The 26,235-nt window shown below is 40.0% G+C and overlaps 2 protein-coding genes across 4 annotated transcripts in view; both read left to right on the top strand.

Annotated features, from left to right (window-relative positions):
- EPS15 (epidermal growth factor receptor pathway substrate 15) overlaps positions 1-15,693 on the top strand; it is a 161,142-nt gene extending 145,449 nt beyond the window's left edge. For all 3 annotated transcript variants that reach the window (XM_029227722.1, XM_029227724.1, XM_029227723.1), the window contains 4 exons: positions 6,769-6,845; positions 8,193-8,355; positions 10,567-10,760; positions 13,105-15,693. In XM_029227722.1, the coding sequence (XP_029083555.1) occupies positions 6,769-6,845; positions 8,193-8,355; positions 10,567-10,760; positions 13,105-13,251 (581 nt within the window). In that variant the 3' untranslated portion in view covers positions 13,252-15,693. The remainder of the gene's footprint in view (positions 1-6,768; positions 6,846-8,192; positions 8,356-10,566; positions 10,761-13,104) is intronic.
- TTC39A (tetratricopeptide repeat domain 39A) overlaps positions 15,495-26,235 on the top strand; it is a 61,652-nt gene continuing 50,911 nt past the window's right edge. The window contains exons 1-3 of the mRNA XM_029227726.1: positions 15,495-15,504; positions 25,017-25,022; positions 25,063-25,172. Of these exons, the coding sequence (XP_029083559.1) occupies positions 25,120-25,172 (53 nt within the window). The 5' untranslated portion in view covers positions 15,495-15,504; positions 25,017-25,022; positions 25,063-25,119. The remainder of the gene's footprint in view (positions 15,505-25,016; positions 25,023-25,062; positions 25,173-26,235) is intronic.

The following is a 26,235-nucleotide window of genomic DNA, read 5'->3' on the forward strand; positions in this document are numbered from 1 at the left end:
TTTCTGTGACTCCTCAGCAGGCGTCTCACACATAATGTGAACAAGTTCATGCTCAGTGAGTCCTTCCAGTTTCTGGACAGGTCTCTGCTTCATATCAACCATGATCAATATCTGAGAAAGTTCTTTCCAAAGTCTTATTTTCCCAATTTAGGCAAAAGTGCTTTGTCATTCATCTAGGATACATTCCCCAGTGTTTGGACCAATGCTGAATCCATTTCTTATGATTGAAGGACGTATAGAAAAACTCTAAGGAGACCTTCAAGATGGCAGAAGAGTAAGACATGGAGATCACCTTCCTCCCCACAAATACATCAGAAATACATCTACATGTGGAACAACTCCTACAGAACACATACTGAACACTGGCAGAAGACCGCAGACTTCCCAAAAGCTGTGGGGCTGACAGGGTCTTTGTGCTCCGGCCGGGTGTCAGACCTGTGCCTCTAGGTGGGAGAGCCAAGTTCAGGACGTTGGTCGACCAGAGACCTCCTGGCTCCATGTAATATCAAATGACGAAAGCTCTCCCAGAGATCTCCATCTCTGGAGATCTCTGGGAGAGCTTTCGTCATTTGATATCGTGGAGCCAGGGCTCCACAATATATGTGGAAGGGGCAAAAAAGACTTTACAAAAAAGCTTTACAAAAAAGCTTTCACACTTTTACTTGTGGACAGAAAGGACCCAGCTCCACTCAACGACCAGCAAGCTACAGTGCTGGACACCCTATGCCAAACAACTACCAAGACAGGAACGCAACCCCACCCATTAGCCTAAAATCACAGTAAGGTCACAGACACCCAAAAACACACACTGGACATGGTCCTGCCCACCAGAAAGACAAGGTCCAGCCTCATCCACCAGAACACAGGCACCAGTCCCCTCCACCAGGAAGCCTACACAACCCACTGAACCAACCTTAGCCACTGAGGGCAGACACCAAAAACAATGGGAACTATGAACCTGCAGCCTGTGAAAAGGAGACCACAAACACAGTAAGTTAAGCAAAATGAGAAGACAGAGAAAACACACAGCAGATGAAGGAGCAGGGTAAAAACCCACCAGACCAAACAAATGAAGAGGAAATAGGCAGTCTACCTGAGAAAGAATTCAGAGTAATGATAGTAAAGATGATCCAAAATGTTGGACACAGAATGGAGAAAATACAAGAAACGTTTAACAAGGACCTAGAAGAACTAAAGAGCAAACAAACAATGATGAACCACACAATAAATGAAATTAAAAATTCTCTAGAAGGAATCAATAGCAGAGTAACTGAGGCAGAAGAACGGATAAGTGACCTGGCAAATAAAATAGTGAAAGTAACTACCGCAGAGCAGAATAAAGAAAAGAGAATGAAAAGAATTGAGGACAGTCTCAGAGACTTCTGGGACAACATTAAACACACCAACATTTGAATTATAGGGGTCCCAGAAGAAGAAGAGAAAAAGAAAGGGACTGAGAAAATATTTGAAGACATTATACTTGAAGACTGCCCTAATATGGGAAAGGCAGTAGTCATTCAAGTCCAGGAAGCGCAGAGTCCCACACAGGATAAATCCAAGGAGAAACAGGCCAAGACACATATTAATCAAACTATCAAAAATTAAGTACAAAGAAAAAATATTAAAAGCAGCAAGGGAAAAAGCAACAGATAACATACAAGGGAATCCCCATCAGGTTAACAGCTGATCTTTCAGCAGAAACTCTGCAAGCCAGAAGGGAGTGGCAGGACATATTTAAAGTGATGAAAGGGAAAAACCTAGCACCAAGATTACTCTACCCAGCAAGGATCTCATTCAGATTCAACTGAGCAATTAAAACCTTTACAGACAAGCAAAAGCTAAGAGAATTCAGAACCACCAAACCAGCTTTACAACAAATGCTAAAGGAACTTCTCTAGACAGGAAACAAAAGAGAAGGAAAAGACGTACAATAACAAACCCAAACCAATTAAGAAAATGGGAATAGGAACATACATATCCATAACTACCTTAAATGTAAATGGATTAAATGCTCCAACCAAAAGAAACAGACTGGCTCAATGGATACAAAAACAAGATCCATATATATGCTGTCTACAAGAGACTGACTTCAGACCAAGGGACACATACAGACTGAAAGTGAGGGGATGGAAAAAGATATTCCATGCAAATGGAAACCAAAAGAAAGCTGGAGTAGCAATTCTCATATCAGACAAAATAGACTTTAAATAAAGACCAGTAAAACAGACAAAGAAGGACACTACATAACAACCAAGTGATCAATCCAAGAAGAAGATATAACAATTGTAAATACTTATGCACCCAACATAGGAGCACCACAATACATAAGGCAAATGCTAACAGCCATAAAAGGGGAAATCGACAGTAACACAATCATAGTAGGGGACTTTTAACACCCCACTTTCACCAATGGACAGATCATCAAAAATGAAATTAAATAAGGAAACACGAGCTTTAAATGACACATTAGATAAGGTGGACTTAATTGATATGTATAGGACATTCTATCCAAAAACAACAGAATACACCTTCTCAAGTGCTCATGGAACATTCTCCAGGATAGATCATATCGTGGGTCACAAACCAAGCCTGGTAAATTTAAGAAAATTGAAATTGTATCAAGTATCTTTTCCAACCACAACGCTGTGAGACTAGTTATCAATTACAGGAAAAATTCTGTAAAAAATACAAGCACGTGGAGGCTAAACAATACGCTACTAAATAACCAAGAGATCACTGAAGAAATCAAAGAGGAAATCAAAAAATACCTAGAAACAAATGACAATGAAAACACGACGACCCAAAGCCTATGGGATGCAGCAAAAGCAGTTCTAAGAGGGAAGTTTATAGCAGTACAGTCCTACCTCAAGAAAAAAGAAGCATCTCAATTAAACAACCTAACCTTACACCTAAAGCAATTAGAGAAAGAAGAACACAAAAACCCCAAAGTTAGCAGAAGGAAAGAAATCATAAAGATCAGACCAGAAATAAATGAAAAAGAAATGAAGGAAATGACAGCAAAGATCAATAAAACTATAAGTTGGTTCTTTGAGGAGATAAACAAAATTGATAAACCATTAGCCCGACTCGTCAAGAAAAAAAGAGAGAAGACTCAAATCAATAGAATTACAAACGAAAAGGAGAAGTAACAACGAGACACTGCAGAAATACAAAGGATCATGAGAGATTACTACAAGCAACTCTATGCCAATAAAGTGGACAACCTGGAAGAAATGGACAAATTCTTAGAAAAGCACAACCTTCCTAGACTGAACCAGGAAGAAATAGAAAATAGAAACAGACCAATCACAAGCCCTGAAATTGAGACTGTGATTAAAAATCTTCCAACAGACAAAAGCCCGAGATCAGATGGCTTCACAGGCGAATTCTCTCACACATTTAGAGAAGAGCTAACACCTATCCTTCTCAAGCTCTTCCAAAATATAGCAGAGGTAGGAACACTCCTAAACGCATTCTACGGGGCCACCATCACCATGATATCAAAACCAGACAAAGATGTCTCAAAGAAAGAAAGCTACAGGCCAATATCACTGATGAACATAGATGCAAAAATCCTCAACAAAATACTAGCAAACAGAATCCAACAACACATTAAAAGGATCATACACCATGATCAAGTGGGGTTTATCACAGGAAAGCGAGGATTCTTCAATATACGCAAATCAATCAGTGTGATAAACCATATTAACAAATTGAAGGAGGGAAACCATATTATTATCTCTCTATGACATAAATCACAGCAAGATCCTTTTTGACCCACCTCCTAGAGAAATGGAAATTAAAAAATATAAACAAATGGGACCTAATGAAACTTAAAAGCTTTTGCACAGCAAAGGAAACCGTAAACAAGATGAAAAAATAACCCTCAGAATGGGAGAAACTGTTTGCTAATATATCAACAGACAAAGGATTAATCTTCAAAATATACAAGCAGCTCATGCAGGTCAATATCAAAAAAACAAACAACCCAATCCAGAAATGGGCAGAAGACCTAAATAGACATTTCTCCAAAGAAGATATACAGATTGGCAACAGACACATGAAAGGATGCTCAACATCAGTAATCATTAGAGAAATGCAAATCAAAATTGCAATGAGGTATCACCTCATACCAGTCAGAATGGCCATCATCAAAAAATCTACAAACAATAAATGCTGGAGAGGGTGTGGAGAAAAGGGCACCATCTTGCACTGTTGGTGGGAATGTAAACTGATACAGTCACTATGGAGAACAGTATGGAGGTTCCTTAAAAAACTAAAAATAGAACTACCATACAACCCAGCAATCCCACTGCTGGGCATATACCCTGAGAAAACCATAATTCAAAAAGAGTCAGGTACCACACTGTTCATTGTAGCTCTATTTACAATAACCAGGACATGGAATCACCCTAAGTGTCCATGGACAGATGAATGGATAAAGAAGGTGTGGCACGTATATACAATGGAGTATTACTCAGCCATAAAAAGAAACGGAACTGAGTTATTTGTAGTGAGGTGGATGGGCCTAGAGTCTGTCATACAGAGTGAAGTAAGTCAGAAAGAGAAAAATACCGTATGCTAACACATATATATGGAATCTAAAAAAAAAAAAGTTCTGAAGAACCTAAAGGCAGGACAGGAATAAAAATGCAGACATAGAGAATGGACTTGAGGACACGGGGAGGGGGAAGGGTAACCTGGGACAAAGTGAGGGAGTGGCATGGACATACATATACTACCAAATGTAAAATAGATAGCTAGTGGGAAGCAGCCACATAGCACAGGGAGATCAGCTTTGTGACCACCTAGAGAGGTGCTATAGGGAGGGTGGGAGGGAGACGCAAGAGGGAGGAGATATGGGGATATATGTATATGTATAGCTGGTTCACTTTGTTATAAAGCCGAAACTAACACACCATTGTAAAGCAATTATACTCCAATAAAGATGTTAAAAAAAATACTCTAGTAACCTACATGTAGCGTATTCTTCATATACAAGTGTCATGTTTTTTATTAGTGTCTTTCACAATGTACACTTCATAATATTTCAGTCAAACCTGACCTAACTCAGCAGTGTTGTCACATGTGTTATGACTGCTTGTAAAAGCTGTGGTACCATGGCAGAGCAAAAGCGTGAAGCAGATTTTTCAGTCCGTCAAGTGAAATGAGCCCAACTCCTTTTCCATCATTACCCTTATACCAATCAGGAGAGCATCTGCATCCTGCTCAGGCTGTGCCTCAGCTGCCACTGCATCAGGAATTACAGGAAGAGGAGGAGAAAGAAGGGAAAGCCTGAAACAGCACCCATGACTAGGCAGGGCCTGAGGCTGTGGGACGCAGCAGATATGTAGTAATACAAAACCATCTTTTATGGCTAAAGCTGTAGGATTTCCTGTAACTCTGGACTCTCAACATCCTCTTCAAGTTCAGAGTTATTGGTGTGTCCCTAAAGGACGGATTTTCTCTGTGCTTCTACCCACCTCATGACTGTCTTGGTGACAAGACAAAGATAATGTATATCTTCCTTGCCCCTCTTCTGTTTTTGTCCATGGTGTACTCACTGTTAGAGGTAAGGGCACACTTTACACATTTAAATGAGTGGGTGAGCACACTCTGTCCTAAAACTGATTTGATGTAAAGATGAGTTAAGGAAGAGCAGGGAGCATTTTTCTATGCCTCTTTGCTCTGTCTTACTCTCCCTTTTGAGATTCACTTTCTTCTTCCTTTGTTTCTTTCTGCTTTCCTATATCAAGCAGCAATTCCTATAAATATTCTTTGACCTTATTGGTAGCCTTTATGCCTGAACAGACAAAACCTATCTCAAAGTAAGTCAGTTTGTTCCAGCTGAAAATGTTAGTCTGTTTGTTAAGTGCACTATGATGGAACAGATAACTTCTCATGCCTGTGGAGCAGGGATTAAGTACTGCTTTTGCAATTACTGTTCCTTCTGCCTGGAATAGATTTCTCTCCCCCACCTCCATCTATTCAGCAGACTCCATCCCTTATTTAAAAGACCTAGGTCAAATGTAATGGCTTATTTGATGCTTTTCCCGATTCTCCCAGCAGTTAATGGCTTCTACTACAGGTTTTTTATACCTCTCTAATAGTTCATTTAAGATTATTTTATTATTGTTTGTGTATATGTCTGTCACTATACTATGAACTTTTCAGACATAGGAAGTCTATCTTCTTATTTTCTTCAGTTTTATATATGGCCAATGAATCTTTTTTGACCGTTCGTTCTTTGTTGGATAAGTGTTATTCCTTGTTTTTAAGGACCTTACAATCTAGTAGGGGTGATATATCAATCACAGATAACCATAATACAAACTAGAATGCTGTCAGTGCCACAAAGAAGGAAGAAATCACTTCTTGCTCTGTGAATTAGAGATACCTAGGTTATTCTAGGCTTTGTGGATATGGTAGTATTTGAAATGGACCTTGAAGGGTGTGTGTGAAATGTGGAATTAATGGTGTAGTTTTTTTTTACTTCATGATGTCTTTATTAGAAATAATTTAAGCACACGGGAGCTGTATTATTTGACGTGTATTCCAAAGCCTTAAACACTTTACCTAGAGTTAGTTCACCTGTTTTTCATTCTTCAGTGATTCATCCATGTGCTAAACTGTCTTTGTGGGCTTAAATTCAGGGACTAATATTTGGCATTCGATATTTTTCATTTGTCTGAATGTTACTAACCAAAAGAGGACATGAAATTTGATGTCTTTCTGTCCTATTACATTGATTTTCTTTATTCATTTTAGCCACAGACCCCTTTGCTTCTGTTTTTGGAAATGAATCATTTGAAGATGGATTTGCTGACTTCAGCACATTGTCAAAGGTAATCTGCAATACTTAGTAGGAAAGTAAAATATACTGTGTTTCCACCAAAGGAGAGTGATCCTTCCTTTTGATTTTATAGCCTGACCCTCACAGAGATTGCAACTTGATTTCAGTAAGGCACAGCAAACATTGATTTCAGACAGAAATGAAATATAAGATGTAATCAAAGTAGACATTTCTGTGCACAAAGACAATGGTGATGGTACAGATAATTATAATTTTCTACTGGCAGTTCTGCTCAACAACTTTAAGAGTCTTCTGTCTTTTTAAACATGTTTCTTCCAATTGAATTACATTTTCCCCCTGTTGACTGTCTGGGTCAATAGCTGTAAAATCTGGACATTCATTCCATCCTCTCTGTACTGGTTACTTGATTTTATGTTCTGAGACTGTTAAGGTTAGTATTAAGATAATTAATAGCCCAGCACTATTAGGTAGTGGACTATATATGTCAACTACCTATTTTCCAATGTAGCCCTAGGATTGATTCAGGCCAAAAGAGTAAACTTAGAGTATATGTCACACTGTCTCTATCATTGGTTCTCAACTGGGTGTTATTCCCCCCACCCCCACCCGCCAGGAAACATTTGGCAATGTCTAGAGACATTTTTGGTTGTCACAGCTGAGGAGGAGGGCTGTTCATATCTAGTGGCTAGAGACCAGGGATGTTGTGCAACACCCTGTCCAGCGCCACAACACAGAGCTATATCCAGCCCAAAATGTCAGCATGCTTCTTTAGAAAAACACTGGCCTAAACTGTAATATCCGATTCATTATAGAAAAGTGAATCTTTCATTACTACATGTATTAGAGAGGCCAGGTCTTCAGACCCACAATAAGACTTATGCCATGGGATCAGTTTGCTTAAAAAACAAAATTGACTTTCAGGTTGTCTTTAATGTTTTTTAAGATGCCATTTTCTTTGACTTTAGTATTAAATCTTTCCTATATTTAAGTGCATTGGCAAGTGTGGAATCGGTATTTTTTCCTTTATCTTTTGGATCAGATATTCACTTGAGGAAAAATATATTAGTCTCTTTATAAAGGGCCTCAATAGTTTTGTATCACCTGAATCTTAATAAACCTTTAATCCAGAGTTGGCTTGTTTTGGTACGATCTGTTGCTCTTAATAAGTAGTGATGTTATAATCACTACTCATATAGAACAATTAAAAAATTTTTTTCCATTTTGGTTCTGAATGCAAAGGTTAAAATGTTAGTGCTCTCAGAATTGAAATAAATAAAGCTGCGTAATACTGAAGATCACTCTTCCAAATGCTCCATAACCGCGTACGGTTTGGTCGGCATAATATATATAACCATGAGTAATTTCTTTTCAAACAAAGGTCAACAATGAAGATCCTTTTAGTTCATCCACATCAAGCTCCATCAGCAATATGGTCATTACAAAAAATATGCTTGAGGAAACATCCATCAAAACTGAAGATGTACCCCCAGCACTGCCACCAAAGATTGGAACTCCAACAAGACCCTGCCCACCACCACCTGGTATGAGAGTTGATACCTTTCCTAAATCAACTACTTCCTTTTTCTTTCTGAAAAGTATTGTGTGGGCCTTATTTGTAGACTTTATATAAAGGGCCTTAAACAAAACAAGTCCAAAAACACAGCAGAAGCCTGCTGCCATCATCTGTTCTGACCTTAATGCAGAATTACAGATATGTGCCTAAGAAGCCAGCCTGTGTAACTGTCATGAACTATTTTTCTAGCAACAGCTAATTTCTCTTTAAATCATTTTAGAGAGGCAGCAAATGAAAAAAGGAAAGTACCAACAAAATCTCTTACTTTTTGGAAGCTCATTGATTACCATTTGAACAACAGTTTCCTGCGCTTTGGTATTTTAATAAATTTCTATAAGCAAAGATTAATTCGAAGTCCCTTTCTTTTTCCTGCTAAATGTGAAGTCTTCCTTAAGCCCTTTAATGTGAGAATATATGGCCTTTTTGGTATCCAGAATTCAGCTTTTCGGTATCAGAATTTTAAAAGAAAGTATTGTTTTTCTTGAAGGAAAATATTATTTTACTTGACTTGATAAGAGACTCCTTTATTTTATAAAAGTGATGTTTTTGGTCTAGAAACAAATTCTTACTATTCTTATTTTTTTTGTTTTGTTTAGCACTGTAAAGAAAAAGGGGTTTTGTTTGTTTGTTTGTTTTTAATGAAGATAATAAAGTTCATGAGAAGTGGTAAAAAGGCAATCCCCTGAATAGTTGTAGTGCTACTTGTGAGAAGACACATCTGGTACATTATTGTTTTAACCATATATCATTCTGTGGTAAATTTTCAGCCTCAGTAGTTCTAGAATATTATTCTTGCCTTTTCATAATAGCCTCCCTATGGTATTTCTTGGGCAGATTTTTTTTTCTTCTTTGATTTAAAGAATTGCAAATAAAATTGTTAATACCCAGCTACCTGTTGAAAAATCAGGTGAACTGAACTCCTTTTATCTTTTAAAGAAAAGTAGGCTGTATCATATATCACTAGAGAGTAAGGTTGTCAGAATATATTTTTTAAAAAATGATAGTTAATTTGCTCATTTAAGTTTTATACCAGTAAGGTGCCAATAGTGAAGTTATTTTTAAAATCCTAAGTAAACTAATATACTAGTGCTGTAACTAAATCTAAGACTTCAGCAAAGTGAGTATATATCACTGTAGAAAAATCAAGGAAAGAAAGATGGTTTGTTGAACTGCAGCTTAAAGATCTGGGTTCTAATTCTGGATATTCTCTGACTAGCTCTATGATCTTGAGTGTGTAACTTCATATGTCTGAACCTCGGCTATCTGAGCTGTTAGATGGTAGCATTAATTCTAATGTTGCCTACCTTCACAGGATTGTGGAAGGATCCTTTGAGATATGAGATGTGAACACCTTTTGTAAGCTGCTACAGTGCCAGAAAGAATCTGTTGTTATGATTGCTCTTACCAGCTTAACACATCTTTAGGAAAATATATATATTTGAAGATATTTTAGCACCTGTTCTTATTATCCTTTCTTCAGGATGTACTGAGTTTAAGTCTTTAAAGTTAGAAAACTTGTTTGAAAATGGTGCTGAATTAATGAGCAACAGTATGCTGTTTGGTAAAAGATTTAGTTGATCAGCACCCACAAAGATTTAGGGCCTGGGCTTCAAAGCATTCTCTTTATTCTTCAGTTTGAAATATTGTAATAGCAAGAAATAGGTGGGCTTTACCAAGGTAGTTTTTAATTTCGTGCTCCCAGGTGTTACATATAGATCCAGAGGAAAATCAGAAGAATATTAGCATTTTTCAAAGCTCATTTGCCCTTCCTGCCACTAGTGGATAACTGTATCAGGCAGAGGTTATCACAGCAGAGGCCATTTTTGTCATTATTCTTTGTCATTCTCCTGCTGTTTTGTCCATTCCTCTCTCTTTTCTTGGGAACATGCTGCTTTGGAGAAGAGAAGGTCAACTCTCTGGGCAGATAAGATTCCCGGCCCATTTCCCCCCTTCTTTGCTATTTTTCCATTTAGCTACACAGAGCTAGAATATATTTGAGAGGTTGTGTGTGAAAATTTGAGGACATAGTGTTGGCTGTGATAGTTTAAGACCATATTAAGAATGTGTTTGAGGTACTGACCCCCATTCCCCACCCCAGCTCTTTAATGCTCCCTGTGTTCATGTTCTTGTGTGTTTGCCATATTTGCTGGTTGAATTAATTGTAATGATTTTGATCCAGGGAAAAGACCCATCAACAAATCGGATTCTTCTGATCCCTTTCAACTGAATGATCCATTTCAGCCTTTCCCAGGCAATGACAGCCCCAAAGAAAAAGATCCTGATATGTTTTGTGATCCATTCACTTCTTCTTCTTCTACTACTACCACTACCAGTAAAGAGGCTGACCCAAGCAATTTTGCTAACTTCAGTGCTGTAAGTACTGTGACTGGGCTGTTTGGGGGAAAATCTTTCCATTTACAGTTTAAAGAGTTTTCAAAGATTATTTTGGAGTCTGCCAAATTTGCATTATTTCAACTAAATTTACCAATATGTTAAAAATGATCTTTATTCTTCCCTCAACCAAAAAATCTCTGTTTGATTCTGTTTGCTGGTTCTAAAAGTATTTCATTGCTCAAATGATTTTTGTAGTCTTAATTCTTGGGTTATATACCAGTTGTTTTGCAAAACCCTTCTCTTGATCTTGGTAAGCAATATAAATAAAATTCTGACAGTTATTAGTTTGCAAATTGTTATGGATGATGGGCCATTAGAGAGTCATTTGCTGTCTGCCCTCTGGATGAATAATGCCAATAATGAGTTTGTGTATTTGTAACTGTGTTTGTGTGTTTGCGTATAAAGCCTTGATGATTTCTGGAGACCAGTCAACAATTATGAGAGGATAGGGCCAGGAATTCTTTGAATTGAAAATAAAACTCTGGTTTCATATAATAGTGTTCCTAAAAAGTAAATGTTAGTTTTATTAAATAAATATGATTGTTAAGAGCTAAACAATCTTTAATTATTTGGGGGGCTCTAATTCACTAGCATTCCATATTTACTCTGCATCCTCCCAGAGCTGACTAACATAGGCAGGCCAGTAAAGACAATAGGGGAGTTCTGTGACAAGACCATAGGCAGGGTCTATAAGATCACAGAAATGGGACAACCAGCTTGAAGTGTCACTCTGGAGGGACGGACATTAAGCAATGACATGTATTCCATCATTATTTAGATAAAAACAAGGCTTTTTTTTTTTTTTTTTTTTTAAATTCTTAGAGTAACTAACAGTGTTTCATTTTCCCAGATGTTTTTTTCAGGTAAAATGACCTTCATTATTGCTATTTTATAACAAAGCAATTTTCCTCTACTTAATACCTTAAGCACTTGAGATGATTTTAGAAATAAGAGATCTAATGGCCAGGTGACTCTGACCACAATGTGCCTAATGTCTCCCTCAGTGTAGCATTGGGTCCCTCAACCCATCACTTTATCCCTGCAGCCATTTCTAGTTAGAAAGGAGGTAGGCAGGAATCTGTATGCAACTAAGGCAGACAGAATTAGTCTCAGCTACCCAGCTTTTGAATCTGTACTCTTAAGTTTCAGTGGCTTCCTCTGAATGTAAAGGAGCAGAATAGGAATCAGTATTTTGAATACTGGAAAACAGAGAGTGTCAGAATTATACTGCCTTTTATTAGATGGAATTTGAGTTGTTTCAAGCAGAGAATCCAGAATTGCTCTTCTTAGTATAATCCTCTTAATATAAAATAACCTTCTGGCAGTTTGTGGCATTTAATATCTTAAATATGATTTCAGCAAGTCAAAACCTGGTTGGAATGAGTCTTGAACAATAGCTAAGGCATTTTACTTATTTCATATTCCAGAATCTCAGTATAGTATAATATTAAGCAGCTCATAATAAAAATGTCTTCTTTTTTTAATTATGAAAGATTTTTTAAGTATTATAAGTTTCAAAGGCCCTCTAATTCCCTAGGGGAAAAGCTACCATTTTCAAAAAGCCTGACAGTTTCTTTCACTTCATCCTATTATGGTATTCATCCTGTTATGGTACTCCTCTGTATGACAGGACTTGAAACCAGGTAGAATTTTTTTATTTAGTATCTGCCACGGTTGCCCTTTCAGGTGGATAAGTGTATTTCCTTGACTTAATAATTACCAGCATTAAGGTTTTATTTAGACTAGGTCATAAAGTTCCCAATGTCCACTGAATTCTTTATAATGCATTAAAAAAATTGATCAGGTTCACATCTTATTTAGTATATCCAGTACTCTTATTTTATGTATAACAAAATTTATGTATGTATAGATATTCTTTGCTTCATAATTTTTCTGTACCTGAAGGGCTAGGATAAGGTAGGAAATCACCAGTGGGATTAAGTTGAAAATGATTTATCATGTGAGGATACTCACTGAAGTTGAAGTAGTTAATGTTTCACATTAGATAAAAATGCTAGCCCTCTCCTGTTTTTAAATCTCCTGATTCACCTTAAGAATTTCCACTTTTTAAAAAAATGATGTTTAATGTTACCGTTTTATAGACTATCTGTAGACTGCATTAATTTTTAAGATTAAATCATATTTTAATAACTGATTAAATGTGTTTTCAGAAAAAAAAATTAACAATTAACAGGACTATTTACAGAGTCCTTCAGAAGGTGAAACAAATAGTTAAATATCATTTCGTAAAAGTTCTTTTTCCTTCTTGTGTTTGTTCTGCTCATGAATTTATTTGTTTGTTCATTTGTCTTTTAAATGGCAGTATCCCTCTGAAGAAGATATGATTGAGTGGGCCAAGAGGGAAAGTGAGAGAGAGGAAGAGCAGAGGCTTGCCCGACTGAATCAGCAAGAGCAAGAAGACTTAGAACTGGCTATTGCACTCAGCAAATCTGAAGTATCAGAAGCATGAAGAATTTTCCTGTTCTTTGTCAATCACACAATACTCTTCTTCCTGAATACTGAAGCTATTTACAGTGTGTATCAAAACTACCTATGAGCATGGGAATACAAAAGGTTTGAGATTCCTGTAAATGTGACAAAAGTTTTTGTTTTTTTAAACTCCATTTCAGATTTGTCCTTTTTTTCCCCCTGTAAAAGCGGTAACCCAGATAACTTCACCTAGGCCCCCGTTCTGGTGTGCATTTAGTGTGAGCTTTTGCCTGCCTGTGCTACTTTTACTTGGAAAGCTAGAGCACCCAAGCTTCTGCCTTCTGGAATATAGAGAAATAGTTTCATCCCTTTGCTACCCTTGTTCTGTAGTTACTCTGATGATAGCCAGTGGGGTTCTTAAAGTTGGCAGTATTCTCCCCTAATTTAAATGGTTGAAAGAGGGGAAGGGAAAGAACATCCTATTTCTTTTATGACAGAGCGAGTTGGCTAGTTTAAAGTACATGTTTGTATTTCCTTATAATCAAAATACTGTTCAAGTTGTTTTTTATAGACAAGAAAAAATATTTTGCATAAATTGACTCCACTATCGAAAAAGGGATGCTTTGGATTGAACCATTATAGCTTCAGACTCAATCTTTTCCTAAATAAAAACTTTAAAGCCTCATGTGTGAAATATATTTAAAATTTTCTTCTCTGGACTTAGGGAATTTTAGATAAACACATACCTCTCCATAATTTTAAGCACTAGAGGGTGGAGAAAAATTACCACTTAAAATATACCCATCAATATAAGGTAATCAAAAATCTTAACCTGGCAGCCATTCTGCCACTGCCATGGCACTGTCCTCTTTAGTTCATGGTAGGTTTATTTTTCTACTTTTGCAGAAGAAACTTTAGCAAGCTAGAACTGGAAGGTACTTTAACTTTTTGTATACATATATATATTTTTTTTCTTTAATGAAGGTTCAGTTACTTGAAATGTAAAAACATTCACTGAATACAACTGAAAAAAGTGACATGTATTAAATCATATTATTGCTTTTTGTCCATTTTTGTGGATTAAAATAGTTTATTCTCTTTGTGTTTTTAACCTACAAAATTGGCAGGCTAGCAAAAAAATTTTGTGTTTTTTAATTGGGAGAGAAGAGACCTGCCAAATTATCGAAGCTCTTTTATGTGTTAAAAGCCTATCTCCTGTAAAATTGACCTAGCAGACAAGCTGAATTTAAAATGGACTGTGAAGTAGGCTGTAAATTGTAATCTTATTTTTTTTTAACATGAGTCAGTGATTTAGATAATGTATTGAAAACCAAGATAAAGGAAAATGCACCTAAAAACTAATTAAATATCTCTGTGGTTACCAAGTCAAGGTGGTATTGATCGGTGTTAATCAGAGTAACTTGTTGCCTAGCCTATGAATAAATTCCAAAATATCCAGTTCATTTCATCTTGAAATGGTGCTTTTTTTCTCTCCACACACAATTGAATTGCTGCAGTTTAAAACACATTTGAACCACTTTCTTGCACTGTTAGCTTTTTTCTACTTTTATAGATTAAAACATTTCAGCATAAAAGTCATACATATGAAGCAAGGGCTGAATCATAATCACAAGGGTTTAATTTTGATAAACTAATCCAGTTATAAGGATATACTGCAAAAGTTGATTGAGAAAGTAGTATTGGGAGTTGTGAATGGTAGTGAGTTTTGGGTTTTTTTCTTCCCCTTAACACTTTAGGAAAAAGGTAAGTAGACTTGAACAACCTTCTTTTGCACTGGGAAAATGAACAGATGTTTGAAATGGTTTTAAAATATTTTTTTTAATTAAAAGAACACTCTGGAAAGTACTAAATATCTGTAACTTATAAACACCAACTTTCGATGTAATAAGTATACCTTAATCTTATGTGTGTTTAACTGGATTACATAGATTCTTTTATTAAAATATGTATACTCAGTGGACCAATATAATATATTAAAGTATTATATATATATATATATATATATACATATATACACACATATATATATATATATATATATAAATATCCATGCTCACTTGTGTAGGATGAATGTCTTAGAGTCATTTATGATTATATTTTATGTTGTTGACTCTGGCTCCAGAGCCTGTGCTTGAAAGGACAGATAAGTATTCCTGAGAGCTAAGTGGCACTACTTATGAAGTTTTAACCATCTTCTACCTACTTGTTCAGGTTTATTTGAGTTCTCTTTATAGAATTTTCTCTTATGTTTCAAACTTCTAAACTGTAGCCTGTAATTATGAGAACAATAAACTTTAAATTATAATAAACCATACTATCCATACATCCTATCTGAAATGGAGTTTTGCACGATTCTCTGTTATGTCCATGCTGTGTCTAAGGAGGGGTAGGCATACAATCAGCACAGATTAATATGTGTAAAGTGCTTGAGACAGTACCTGGTATAGAATAAAATACTCAATAAATGTTAACTATTTTTTAGTTGACAATGTCCTGTTTTTTTGAAAGAAAGATAGGAAACAGGTATGCATAGAAACAGTGCCTGAAACGTGGGTGGTGTGTATATATTTGTTGAATGAGGATTTGTGAGATGGACTCTAGGAGGGCACTGTGGTGTGAAAAATTCAGACAACCCTGGTCTGCCATTTTTAGGAAAGATGACTTTGACAAAGTTACTTAGCCTCCCTGAACCTCATTTTCTTCTTCTAATGAACATCATAATACTCAACTCACAGGATTGTTCTGAATGATTTGAGTTTGACAGCTTTTTAATATTATTTATTTTAATCAAACAGATGCAGCCATGTTATTATTAATAGTGAAAATAGCTATTGGTTATTGAATGAACTATACTAAGCACTTTACGTGTGTCTTCTTGTTTAATCTTCACAGAAGCCCTAAGTAGTACTATTATTATCGCCTGTTTTAGAAATAGGAAAAATGAGGCTCAAAAAAGTTAAAATAGGGCTTCCCTAGTGGCGCAGTGGTCGAGAGTCCGCCTGCCGATGCAGGGGACACGGGTTCGTGCCCCAGTCTGGGAAGATCCCACATGCCGCGGAGCGGCTGGGCCCGTGAGCCATGGCCGCTGAGCCTGCGTGTCCGGAGCCTGTGCTCCGCAACGGGAGAGGCCACAACAGTGAGAGGCCCGCGTACCACAAAAAAAATAACACACACAAAAAAAGTTAAAATAATATGCTTCAGATAATACTGCTAATAAGTAGATGAGCCAGGAATTGAACTCTGGTCTGTCTGATTCTAAAACATGATACTCTTTCCAGTTTACCGTGCTTTGTCTCCTTTTCTGTGAAAAAAATATTGCCTATAGGAAATGCTAGGAACAGGGCATGATAAATAATAACAGATAACATATATTGAGCTTCAGGCAGAATCCTTAGTGCTTTCCGTATATTATTTCATTTCATCCTTAGAAAAGTAACCCTGTAATGTATAGGTACTATTTTTGTCTCCATTTCACAGAGGAGGTGCCCTAATTAGGCCACAGTTATGTAGCTAGTAAGTGACAGAGCTGGAATTTGAACCCAGAAGACTGGCTCTACCGTTTTGACCACTGCTCTCTATTCCTGTTAAAGGTGAGAAGCCAGAGGAGAACTATCATAAATAGAATAATCCATGTAATCTCTGCTCTTGAGGATTAATGAAATAAACCTACTACATAGCACGTGGCATCTTATAAAACATTTCCTAATTCATTTTCATATTTAATCTTTACCAGGATTTAGAACAGTTTTTGACACATGAAAGCACCCAACCATTGTAAGTTACCAATATTATGATAAATGATAAATCGGAACATAGGGGAGATAGCCAACCTTTCTTTTATTAAAGAAATACAAATTTTAAAACCACAAAAGCTGGCAAAAACAAAAAATAACTTATTAGTGCTGGCAAAGCTCTGGAAAGAATACATTAAAAGGTAGGCAAAGAGTAGATTTTGGAGAGTTTGCCACACAGATGGAGGGACAGGGCATTCTAGGCAGAGGCCATGGTTGTATAAAGAAAAAGTGGTAGGACACAACATAGTGTACTAGCACACGACCTAGTGTGCTAGCAAACAGCAAGTATTGAAGTAGTTCAGTGTAACTAGGTTTGTGGGCAAAAGAGTGAAGTATTTGTGTTTGTGTGTAAGAAAGGTCTCACTGGTAGTGATTTGGTGGATTGCTTTAGAAGGAAACCAGGTAAGGCAGGGAGAGCAGGTGAAGGCTGATGGAGTCATTCAGGTGAGATGGTAGGTACCTAAAATATGGCTGTGGCTGAGGCCCGAGAAAAGGGGATTGATTTAAGAGAATTATCAGGCCTTAGAGTCTGATTAGATATGGGTGGTGAGGGGAAGGGAGTGGTTGCAAACTTCAGCAAGCATCAGGATCACCTGGAGGGCTTGTTAAAGTACAGATTGTGGACCCCATCCCCAAAGTTTGTGATTTCAGTAGGTCTAGAGTGGGACCTAAGAATCTGAATTTCTGACAAGCTCCCAGATAATGCTGAAGTTGCTGGCCCAGGGACCTCGCTTCGAGAACCACTAGAATAGGGACTGACTTCCAGGTCTCTCTGTTCTCCTGCACGTCTTATTAGATGTACTCATTTGGTTTGCAGTGCTGTTGCACCTTGTCATTCTGTACTTGACCTGTCACTTCTGCTTCATAGTGTAAAGCACCTCTAATCTTCCTTGTGGATAAAGAGAGTTTTTAAAAATAATAATTGCAGGCTAACAGCACTTACTATGTGCCAGTACTATTTGAAACACTTTAATATACGGTCCCCAACTTAATGATGGTTTGACTTACGATTTTTTTACTTTATGATGGTGCAAAAGTAATACATATTCAGTAGGAAACATACCTTGACTTTTGAATTTTGCTCTTTTCCCAGGCCAGCAATGTGCTGTACAATCCTCTCTCATGATGCTGGGCAGCGGCCGCAGCTCCCAGTCAGCTGCACGATCACAAGGGTGAACATCCAGTACACTTACAGCCACCCAGTACCCAGACAGCTGTTCTGTTTTTCACTTTTACTACAATATTCAGTAAGTTACATGAGATAGTCAACACGTTATTATAAAATAGGCTTTGCATTAGGTGATTTTGCCCACCTGTAGGTTAATGTTAAGTGTTCTGAGTATGTGTAAGGTAGAGTAGGCTAAGCTCTGATGTGGTAGCTTAGCTGTATTAAATGCATTTCTGACTTATGATATTTTCAATTTGTGATGGGTTTATGGGGATATAACCCCATCGTAAGTCAAGGAAGATCTATATGCTGATTCATTTTAATGTCCATAACAATCCTTTAAATTAGTTACTGTTATTTGCAGTTTACAGATGAGAAAGCTGAGGTACAAAAAGGTTAAACAACTTGCCCAAATCACAGAGCTAAAAAGTGTCAGAGCCAGGATTCAAACCCAGGCAGTCTAGATCCAGAACCCATGCTCAATCACTCTGCTCTACTGAAGAAAACTTATATTAAAATACTTTTGAGGTATGGCTCAATATTGTACCTCTTACTGCCAGAAAGCCCTTTATCATCTGAGTTTTGGGAATGCACAGAGAAGATCATTGTCATTCTGTTCACCTTTGCCAAGGTGTATTGTGTTCTGGGTACTGTGCTGGGTCAGAGACAGAGAAAACTCATATGAGGCCATCAGTGGTATAGTGGGGGAGATAGACATTACTTACAGTTAATTTCACAACACTGCACATTGAAGATTATGATAGGAGTACTGGGACACCCAGAGGAAGGAGAGAATAGTTCTGGCTGAGAGGACTGGGGAGGGCTTCCCAGACGAGGTGTCCTTAGGACACAGTATTCTGCTCCTAGCATTAGTAAAAGTGTAGATGGCAACTGTCAAAATTAAAACAAAACAACAACCATAAAAACACAGCTTTCACAAGGCCACATCATTTGATGTCAGAGCTCTGTTGACTGAAAAAGGCTGCCAGACAGTCTCCCAGGAAGCCTCATTTAAGTGATACTCATTACTTAGTGAAATCAACCTTATCCAAGGTCTGACCTTCAACTTTAGAAACCTGATTTTCGTCAGTAGAAGAGAGACAGAGCTCCCATTAAGCAAGTTCACAGGGACTGATGTAAAGAACAAAATGTCAGTTTCCAGTAGAAGTTGCTATAGGGCTTGAAGTGCTCACAATTGGTTGAATGAAGATTCCTTCTCCCTGCCAGTGCTTGGATGCCTCCTACCTGTAAGGTTCCTCACTCCCTGTAGCCAGGGCTGCCTGGCCCCTCTGATGAACACATTTTTTTAGACTAATATGTTTGATCAGGTTACAGTCTGGTTTGGCTGGTTGGGTAGCTTATAAAGTCTCTTAGGGGTGACTTTGCTTATCTTTGCTTTCATCACGTATGTAGACTCTGTATTTAACTCCTTCTAAGGCAGACTTTCCCCAGTTTATGAGTTCTTAGTGAAACATCTCACTCCCTGGGCTCTGACTTCACCCTTTCATTGATCATGTCATTTATTGAGTGTATATGTGCCAGGCCTTCTCCCTGACTCATTCTCCTCCAAACCGTCAACATGACCTAACAATTCTGCCTTTTAAGTATCCCTCAAATCTGTCCTCTCCATCCCTAGTGCCACTCCCCCAATTCAGGTCTTCATCATCTCTCTTCAGGCTTTTGCCAAAGCTTCCTAATCTCCTTGCCGCCAATCTCTTGTTTTTCTCTCTGCTTCCAGACCGTCCTCCGTGTTGCAGTCAGATTCTTCTAGAATCGAAATCTGCCCTATCACTCCTGTAATAAAACATGCCACTGATTCCCATCACATTCAGGTTAAAATCCTAACCCCTTAGAAAGCTTTTCCTTCATAACCTTAATTTCTGTTTGATATTTAATCAGTAATGGCTTGAACATGTAAGCTGGGTTTTTTTTTTCCTCTTTAAACAAATCTTGAGAAAATGCTACCTTAAGGAAATAAAGGCACTCTAATATGATTGTAGCATATGGAATTCTTTGGGGATGTGCATAATTTTACTCTCTAACTTGATGTTTTTCAATAGGCAGGTTGTAATTCCTTAGTTGGGTTGTGAAATCAGTTTAGTAAATCGAGCAACATGGAAAAAATGTAACCAGAGTAGTACAGGCATACCTTGGAGATAGTGCGTGTTCAGTTCCAGACCATCGCAGTAAAGTGAATATCACAATAAAGTGAGTCACACATTTCCCAGTGCATATAAAAGTTGTGTTTATACTACACTGTAGTCTATTAAGTGTGCAGTAGCATTATGTCTAAGAAAACAATGTACCTACTTTAATTTAAAAATACTTTATTGCTTAAAAAATGCCAAAATAATTACAGTAGCTACATTGAAGATCCCTGATCACAGATCACCATAACAAGTGTAATAATAATGAAACGTTTGATATTCCAAGAATTACCATATATACTAATATGTCTAAAATGGATAGCTAACAAGAGCCTGCTGTGTAAAAAAATAAAATTCAAAAAAAAAAGAATTACCAAACTGTGACACAGAGACGTAAAGTGAGCAAATGCTGTAGAAAAATTGTGCCAATAGACTTGCTCAATGCAGGGTTGCCACAAACCTTTAATTTGTAAAAAATGCAATATTTGCAAAGCACAGTGAAGCAAAACACAATAAAATGAGCTATGCCTGTAAAGCAGAATGAACACTCATATACCAATAATCAGCTTCAGTAATACCAGTTCGCATCCAATCTTATTTTATCTACATTCCTACCCACTTCTCTTTCATGTCATGTTGAAGCAAACCTTATATTTCATTTGTAGATTTTTCAGTAAGTTACTGATCAGCATTTAAAAAATTATGGAATAGAATTTGTTATTGAATACATACTGGGTCACAAGATAAAAGAAAGCCACTGACTTTTTAAATTATCTCTTTTCAAGTAAGAAATGTGGGTCCTGTTGTGTATATGGGTTATTAATGTAAAGGATTATCTCGTGGAGAGAAGGTGTGTCTTTGCTGGAAGACCCCACCTAGTTTTCTTCCCCACTGCAATAAGTGTATAGAATGTGTTCAGTTGCCCAAGAGCTAAGGGCTTAGTTTCAGCCTCTCCTTTCTGTTTCCTCTGGAGTCAAAACTTGAGAGGACTGAGTTATTTTGTAAAAAGGAAAAGAGACAAGGAAAAATAGCTGACACTTGCTGAGGACCTTCTCTGAGCCTGGCACTAAGGCGCTTAGTATACATTACCCTATTTAATGCTCACAGCACTATAACAGATAGAAAACATGAGGTATATAGAGATGGAAGTGACTTGGCCAAGACCCCAGCCCAGGTGCCTTGGCTCTGAGACCTACTCTTCCAGCACACCAGGCTGTCTTTTGCATCCATGGCCTTAAAAGCAGCCCTTTGAGCCTAAGCATCAACAGAGATCAAACAGAGCAACCCCGGGCCCTAAGCAAGAACTAATGTTCTCAAAGAAAACCCTGATGCATCGCAGCTTCCTGAGAAGGTTCCTGGCCTTACTGTTTGCTAGCTGTGTGACTCTGGGTAAATCTCTTAACCTCTCTGATCCTCAGTGGACCAGCGTTGGGGAGCATCAGGTGCATGAACAGCACTACTGAGGGGAGACGTAGCTGCCCAAACCTGACTCCCAGCCTGCCCGAGGTCCAGCTCACCTGAGTTGCCCTCACAGATGGCTCACAGGTTGCGGTCCTGGTGCTGCCACTGGCCCTCTGTGTGACCTTGGACAAATCCCTGGCTGTCCTGGGTGGGCCTCAGTTTCTCCCTGTGAATACTGATGAGTCTCGACGGCTCTGGACGGTAGTGGTCTTGCCCTGATTACTCAGGTCTGCTCGTGGGACACCGACGTCCTTGCCAGGCAGGATTGTTGTGAGGATTAAAGATGATGGATATAAAGTCTTCATTCCTGTTACATGGCAGATACTCACCAAGTAAGAGCTGTCACGTCTGTGTTTAAGTACACAAAAAAGGAAAATATTTTAGGAAAATGTCTATATAAGATTAAGGGAATAAACTTCAGTTATCTTGAAAGTTTATTGATACTAAATGTTCCCCACTGATTCTGGATAAAACTATCACTCACACTGTGTGTCCACTATTCTCTCTTGTTTGCATTAACTCATTTAGTCCTCACGACAACCTTTGTGATAGGTGTTATTATTATCCTCATTTTACAGATGAGAAAGCTGAAGCACAAAGAGGTTAAGTAACTTGCCTGAAGCCACAGGCAGCTATCAAGTAGTGAGGCCAAGATTCTAACCCAGGCAGACTGGCTCCAGAGCAAGGGAAAGAATAAAACCTGCTGTACCTTGGGATTGTTGTGAGATTCAAAATAAGCTAAGCTTTGGGAAAGTGACTCATAAATGCTGCGTGCATTCTAAGAGCTTGTGTAGCAGGCAGACTGTGGCTGGGATTAAGATACAGACTCTAGTCTGGCTGCTTGGGTTGAGTTCTAGCTCCTGCCACTTAACTAGCCTTTGTTATTTTGAGCAGATTGCTTAATCCTCTGCTTCACTTTCTCAACTAGAAAAATTGGGGTTGTAAAAGGACACACCTGATAGGGTTATTTTGAGGATGAAATGAGTTGGTACATGTGAAGGGTTTAGAATAATGCCTAACAAAGTTCTAAGCAAATGATGGTGATGAAGATAAGAACATGGTGATGAAGATGTCCAGATGTCAAAGAAAAAGAACAGGAAAGAAGCCTTGAAGTTTGAGAACCCTTGGATTGAATCCCAGTCCCTAATTTTTTTTTTTTTTTTTTTTTTTGGCCGTGCCGCTTAGCTTGCGGGAATCTTAGTCCCCTGACCAGGGATTGAACCCGAAACCCCCAGCAGAGAAAGCACCAAGTCCTAACCGCTGAACCGCCAGAGAATTGCCCCCAGTTCCTAATTCGATCTCAGGAACATTTCTAAACTTCTGACTCAAATATTCTCAAAACAAGAGTTTCCCAGATTAGAGGTAGTGTATGTAAAAGCCCTCAGCATGATGCCTGCCACTGAGTAGAAACTTGATAAATATTAGGTCCTTCTTCATTCTCGCAACACTGAACATCTACTATGTGTAACAGTGGTGCTAGGCTCCGTGGAAGACACAAATGTGAGACATTCTCTGTACCTTCAGATAGAAATCTGAAGAGTGAGACTAATATGGTCGTTGATAACCAATATAAGGATTAAAAAATATATAGTGCTAAATGCTCTGAGAGAAAAATGCAATCTCTGAAGAAGGAGGTAGTCCTCCACTGGGGAGATACAGGAGGACTTTCTGGAGGAAGTGGTGTTGGTTGTGGGCTTGGAGGCTGGGTGGGACTTTAATTCCACCCAGGATTAGACTGGGCTCGGGGCCTATAGGAGACCAGGCTTCTGAGGCCCTGTGGTATTCATGCCTGTGAGCCTAGGAGGAAGTTGGCTATCTGCAGTGCCCAGTGCTGACAAACTGGGCAAAGCTCTGTGAGCTGAGGAGTTTGGGCCCATGGGTGCACTGTAACTGGAATTTCCAGATCTGGAAGCTCTAGCCTTGTGGTCAGATAGGCAGCATTCGCGGGCGCTTGTTGATCTGCCTAGAGCATGACATGAGTGCTCAGAGAGAGGGGGAAATGTTGTATTTTCTCTGCTGCTTACCAAGGAAAAGTGAGAGAAACTGCCCAGATGATCCTTGAGGCTTCTACCCTCTGCTTTGCCCAGGCCTCCCACTCCATGCCCTGCCCACCTGCAAACTACAGGCAGGGTTGGGAGGGAGCCGCAGATGGGGCAGACAGATCTGGGCGTGAGGCTTGATCTCGGGGAAGTCAGTTAACCCCTCTGAACCTCAGTTTCATCAACTGTGAAATGGGGGTATTTAATAAGGTGAAATTAAATGAGAATTTGTGTAAAGCACCTGGCTTAGGGCTTGGCACATTACAATTAGTCACCATTTATTGACATGTGATCTGTGTTGCACAAGACCTAGGATACAGACCCAGCCCAAAAGGAGACAGCAATGGTCCCATTGCCACCCTGTCCCTGATCTGTGTTCAACCTCCATACTCCCTCACAGAGAGAAGTCTCCAGGGACCCCTGAATCCATCCTACACACTGGACCTCAGAGCGATCCTTCTCAAATACCTGCTCAAGGTGCTCCCTTGTTCTTTGCCTTTAGTTGAGCCTCCCATGGAAGCCTGCTAGACTGCACTGCCAGGGGCTAACCTTGCTCCAGACCTGATTCTTCTACTTGTTAGTTGTTTAAAATAAAAAGTAAAAATGTACATGACCTAAGGCAAAATACGGGGTTTCAAAGAAAGTGTGAACTGGAGACAGGCTCATCCTCCTCTGTCTCCCGTTCTCCTCTGGGAATCAGAGGTCTGTAGACAGGGCCACGTCCCAGTGCCTCGCGTGGTCAGCAGCCTCCACTGCCAAGCCCAATCAGCTCCTTCCTGTCTGTCCGCCCCCTTGCCTGCCCCTCCTGCTCTGTGCCCTGCACTTGGGGGCAGTCCCAAGCCCCTGAGCCTATCCAGGTACAGCCCTGGCAAGGCAGGCTCCGCACTTAGGCAGGTGGGAAAGGCATTGGTGACATCATCACCCATCGATACGGAGGACGGGCTCTATACTGGAAGTGGAGGGGCCTGGGGTCGGTCCTGGTGCTGCCACTGGCCCTCTGTGTGACCTTGGACAAATCCCTGGCCTTCCTGGGTGGGCCTCAGTTTCTCCTTGTGTATACTGACGCGTCTTGACGGCTCTGGACGGTAGTGGTCTTGCTCTGGTTCCCCAGGTCCGCTCCCGGGACACCGACGTCATTGCCAGGCAGGGAGGCGCCCGGCCGCGGCGGGGAGGAGCCACGGGTCCCGCCCCGCCCAACCCGTCCAGGTGCTGCCGCCGGAGCCGCCGCTGCCGCCACGAGGGGCCGCCCGCGCCTCCATCCAAGTCCGGCCCGTGTCCATGGCCTTTCTGACCGCCTGGAAGCGGGCGGCCTCCGGGGAAAGCGACCGCAGGTACCAGGCGGGGGCGGGGACTCGGCGGGAGGCACTGATGGGACTGAGGGGCGTCTGGAGAACAGCCGACGGGAGGGGCAGCTGACGGGACACAGCCCGAGACAGCAGTGTGCGGGCTGCTGGCCGCGGGGTAACGGCCGAAGGGCCCGGGGAGAGGCAGCCCAGCCCCTCTCACCCCAGCCCCCCCCCCACGTATCCCTTGCTCGCGTGTTATGGCCCCCAGCAGGGCTGGGCCTGGGGGTGAAGAGATACACCCGCAACACCCCGGTCCCACCCGAGCCCCTCTTCTGGTGCCGCAACCTGTGAGCCACCTGTGAGGGCAACTCAGGTGAGCTGGACCTCGGGCGGGCTGGGAGTCAGGTTTGGGCAGCTACGTCTCCGTCTCGCCTTAGCAGTGTTGCTCACGCACCTGATCCTCCCCAGCGTTGCATGAGCAGAGATAGGGGTACGTGTGCCCGGACAGGTGAGAGCAGATACACTATCCCCCGCCAGGGGTTGTCCACATCTGGGGGCAGCAGTGTGGAGGGAAATCCTGCATCCCAGTGCCTGTCCATGGTGGAACTGTGTGCACCACAGCTTCTCCAAGGTCGACCCTTCAGGGATGTGTCACTGCCTCCTGTGTGTCACCTCCAACTCCCAGCTGTCCCCACCTCCTGGGTGAGTTGGTTTCTCCAGATGTGTTCTCATGAGAAAGGGGAGAGGGGACAGCCCTGACCTCTCTTCTGAGCTGTGACCCCCAATTTCTTTCCTTTATATATTTAAAGTTCACTCTGCTACTCCCTGGAGAAGGGCAATCTAACTGCCTTCCCAACACCTCCATCTGACTGTCACATGGGCACATCAAACTCGGCAAGCCCCAAATCAAACTTCACATCTTCACCCCCAAACCTGTTCCTCCTCCTGTGTCCCCATGGCATAGTCATCCACCCAGTTGCCCAAGCCTGGAACCTGGGAGTCATCCCTCTCACCTCCCTCCCTCTCCTCCACCCTGGTCTCCAAGTTCTGCTGATTTTATCTTTTTGATGTCTCTCAAAGCTGTTCATTCCCCCTGGACTATTGTAAT

Source organism: Monodon monoceros, unplaced genomic scaffold, assembly GCF_005190385.1.
Source record: "Monodon monoceros isolate NGI ecotype Baffin Bay Population unplaced genomic scaffold, NGI_Narwhal_1 Super_Scaffold_18, whole genome shotgun sequence".
NCBI lineage: Eukaryota > Metazoa > Chordata > Mammalia > Artiodactyla > Monodontidae > Monodon > Monodon monoceros.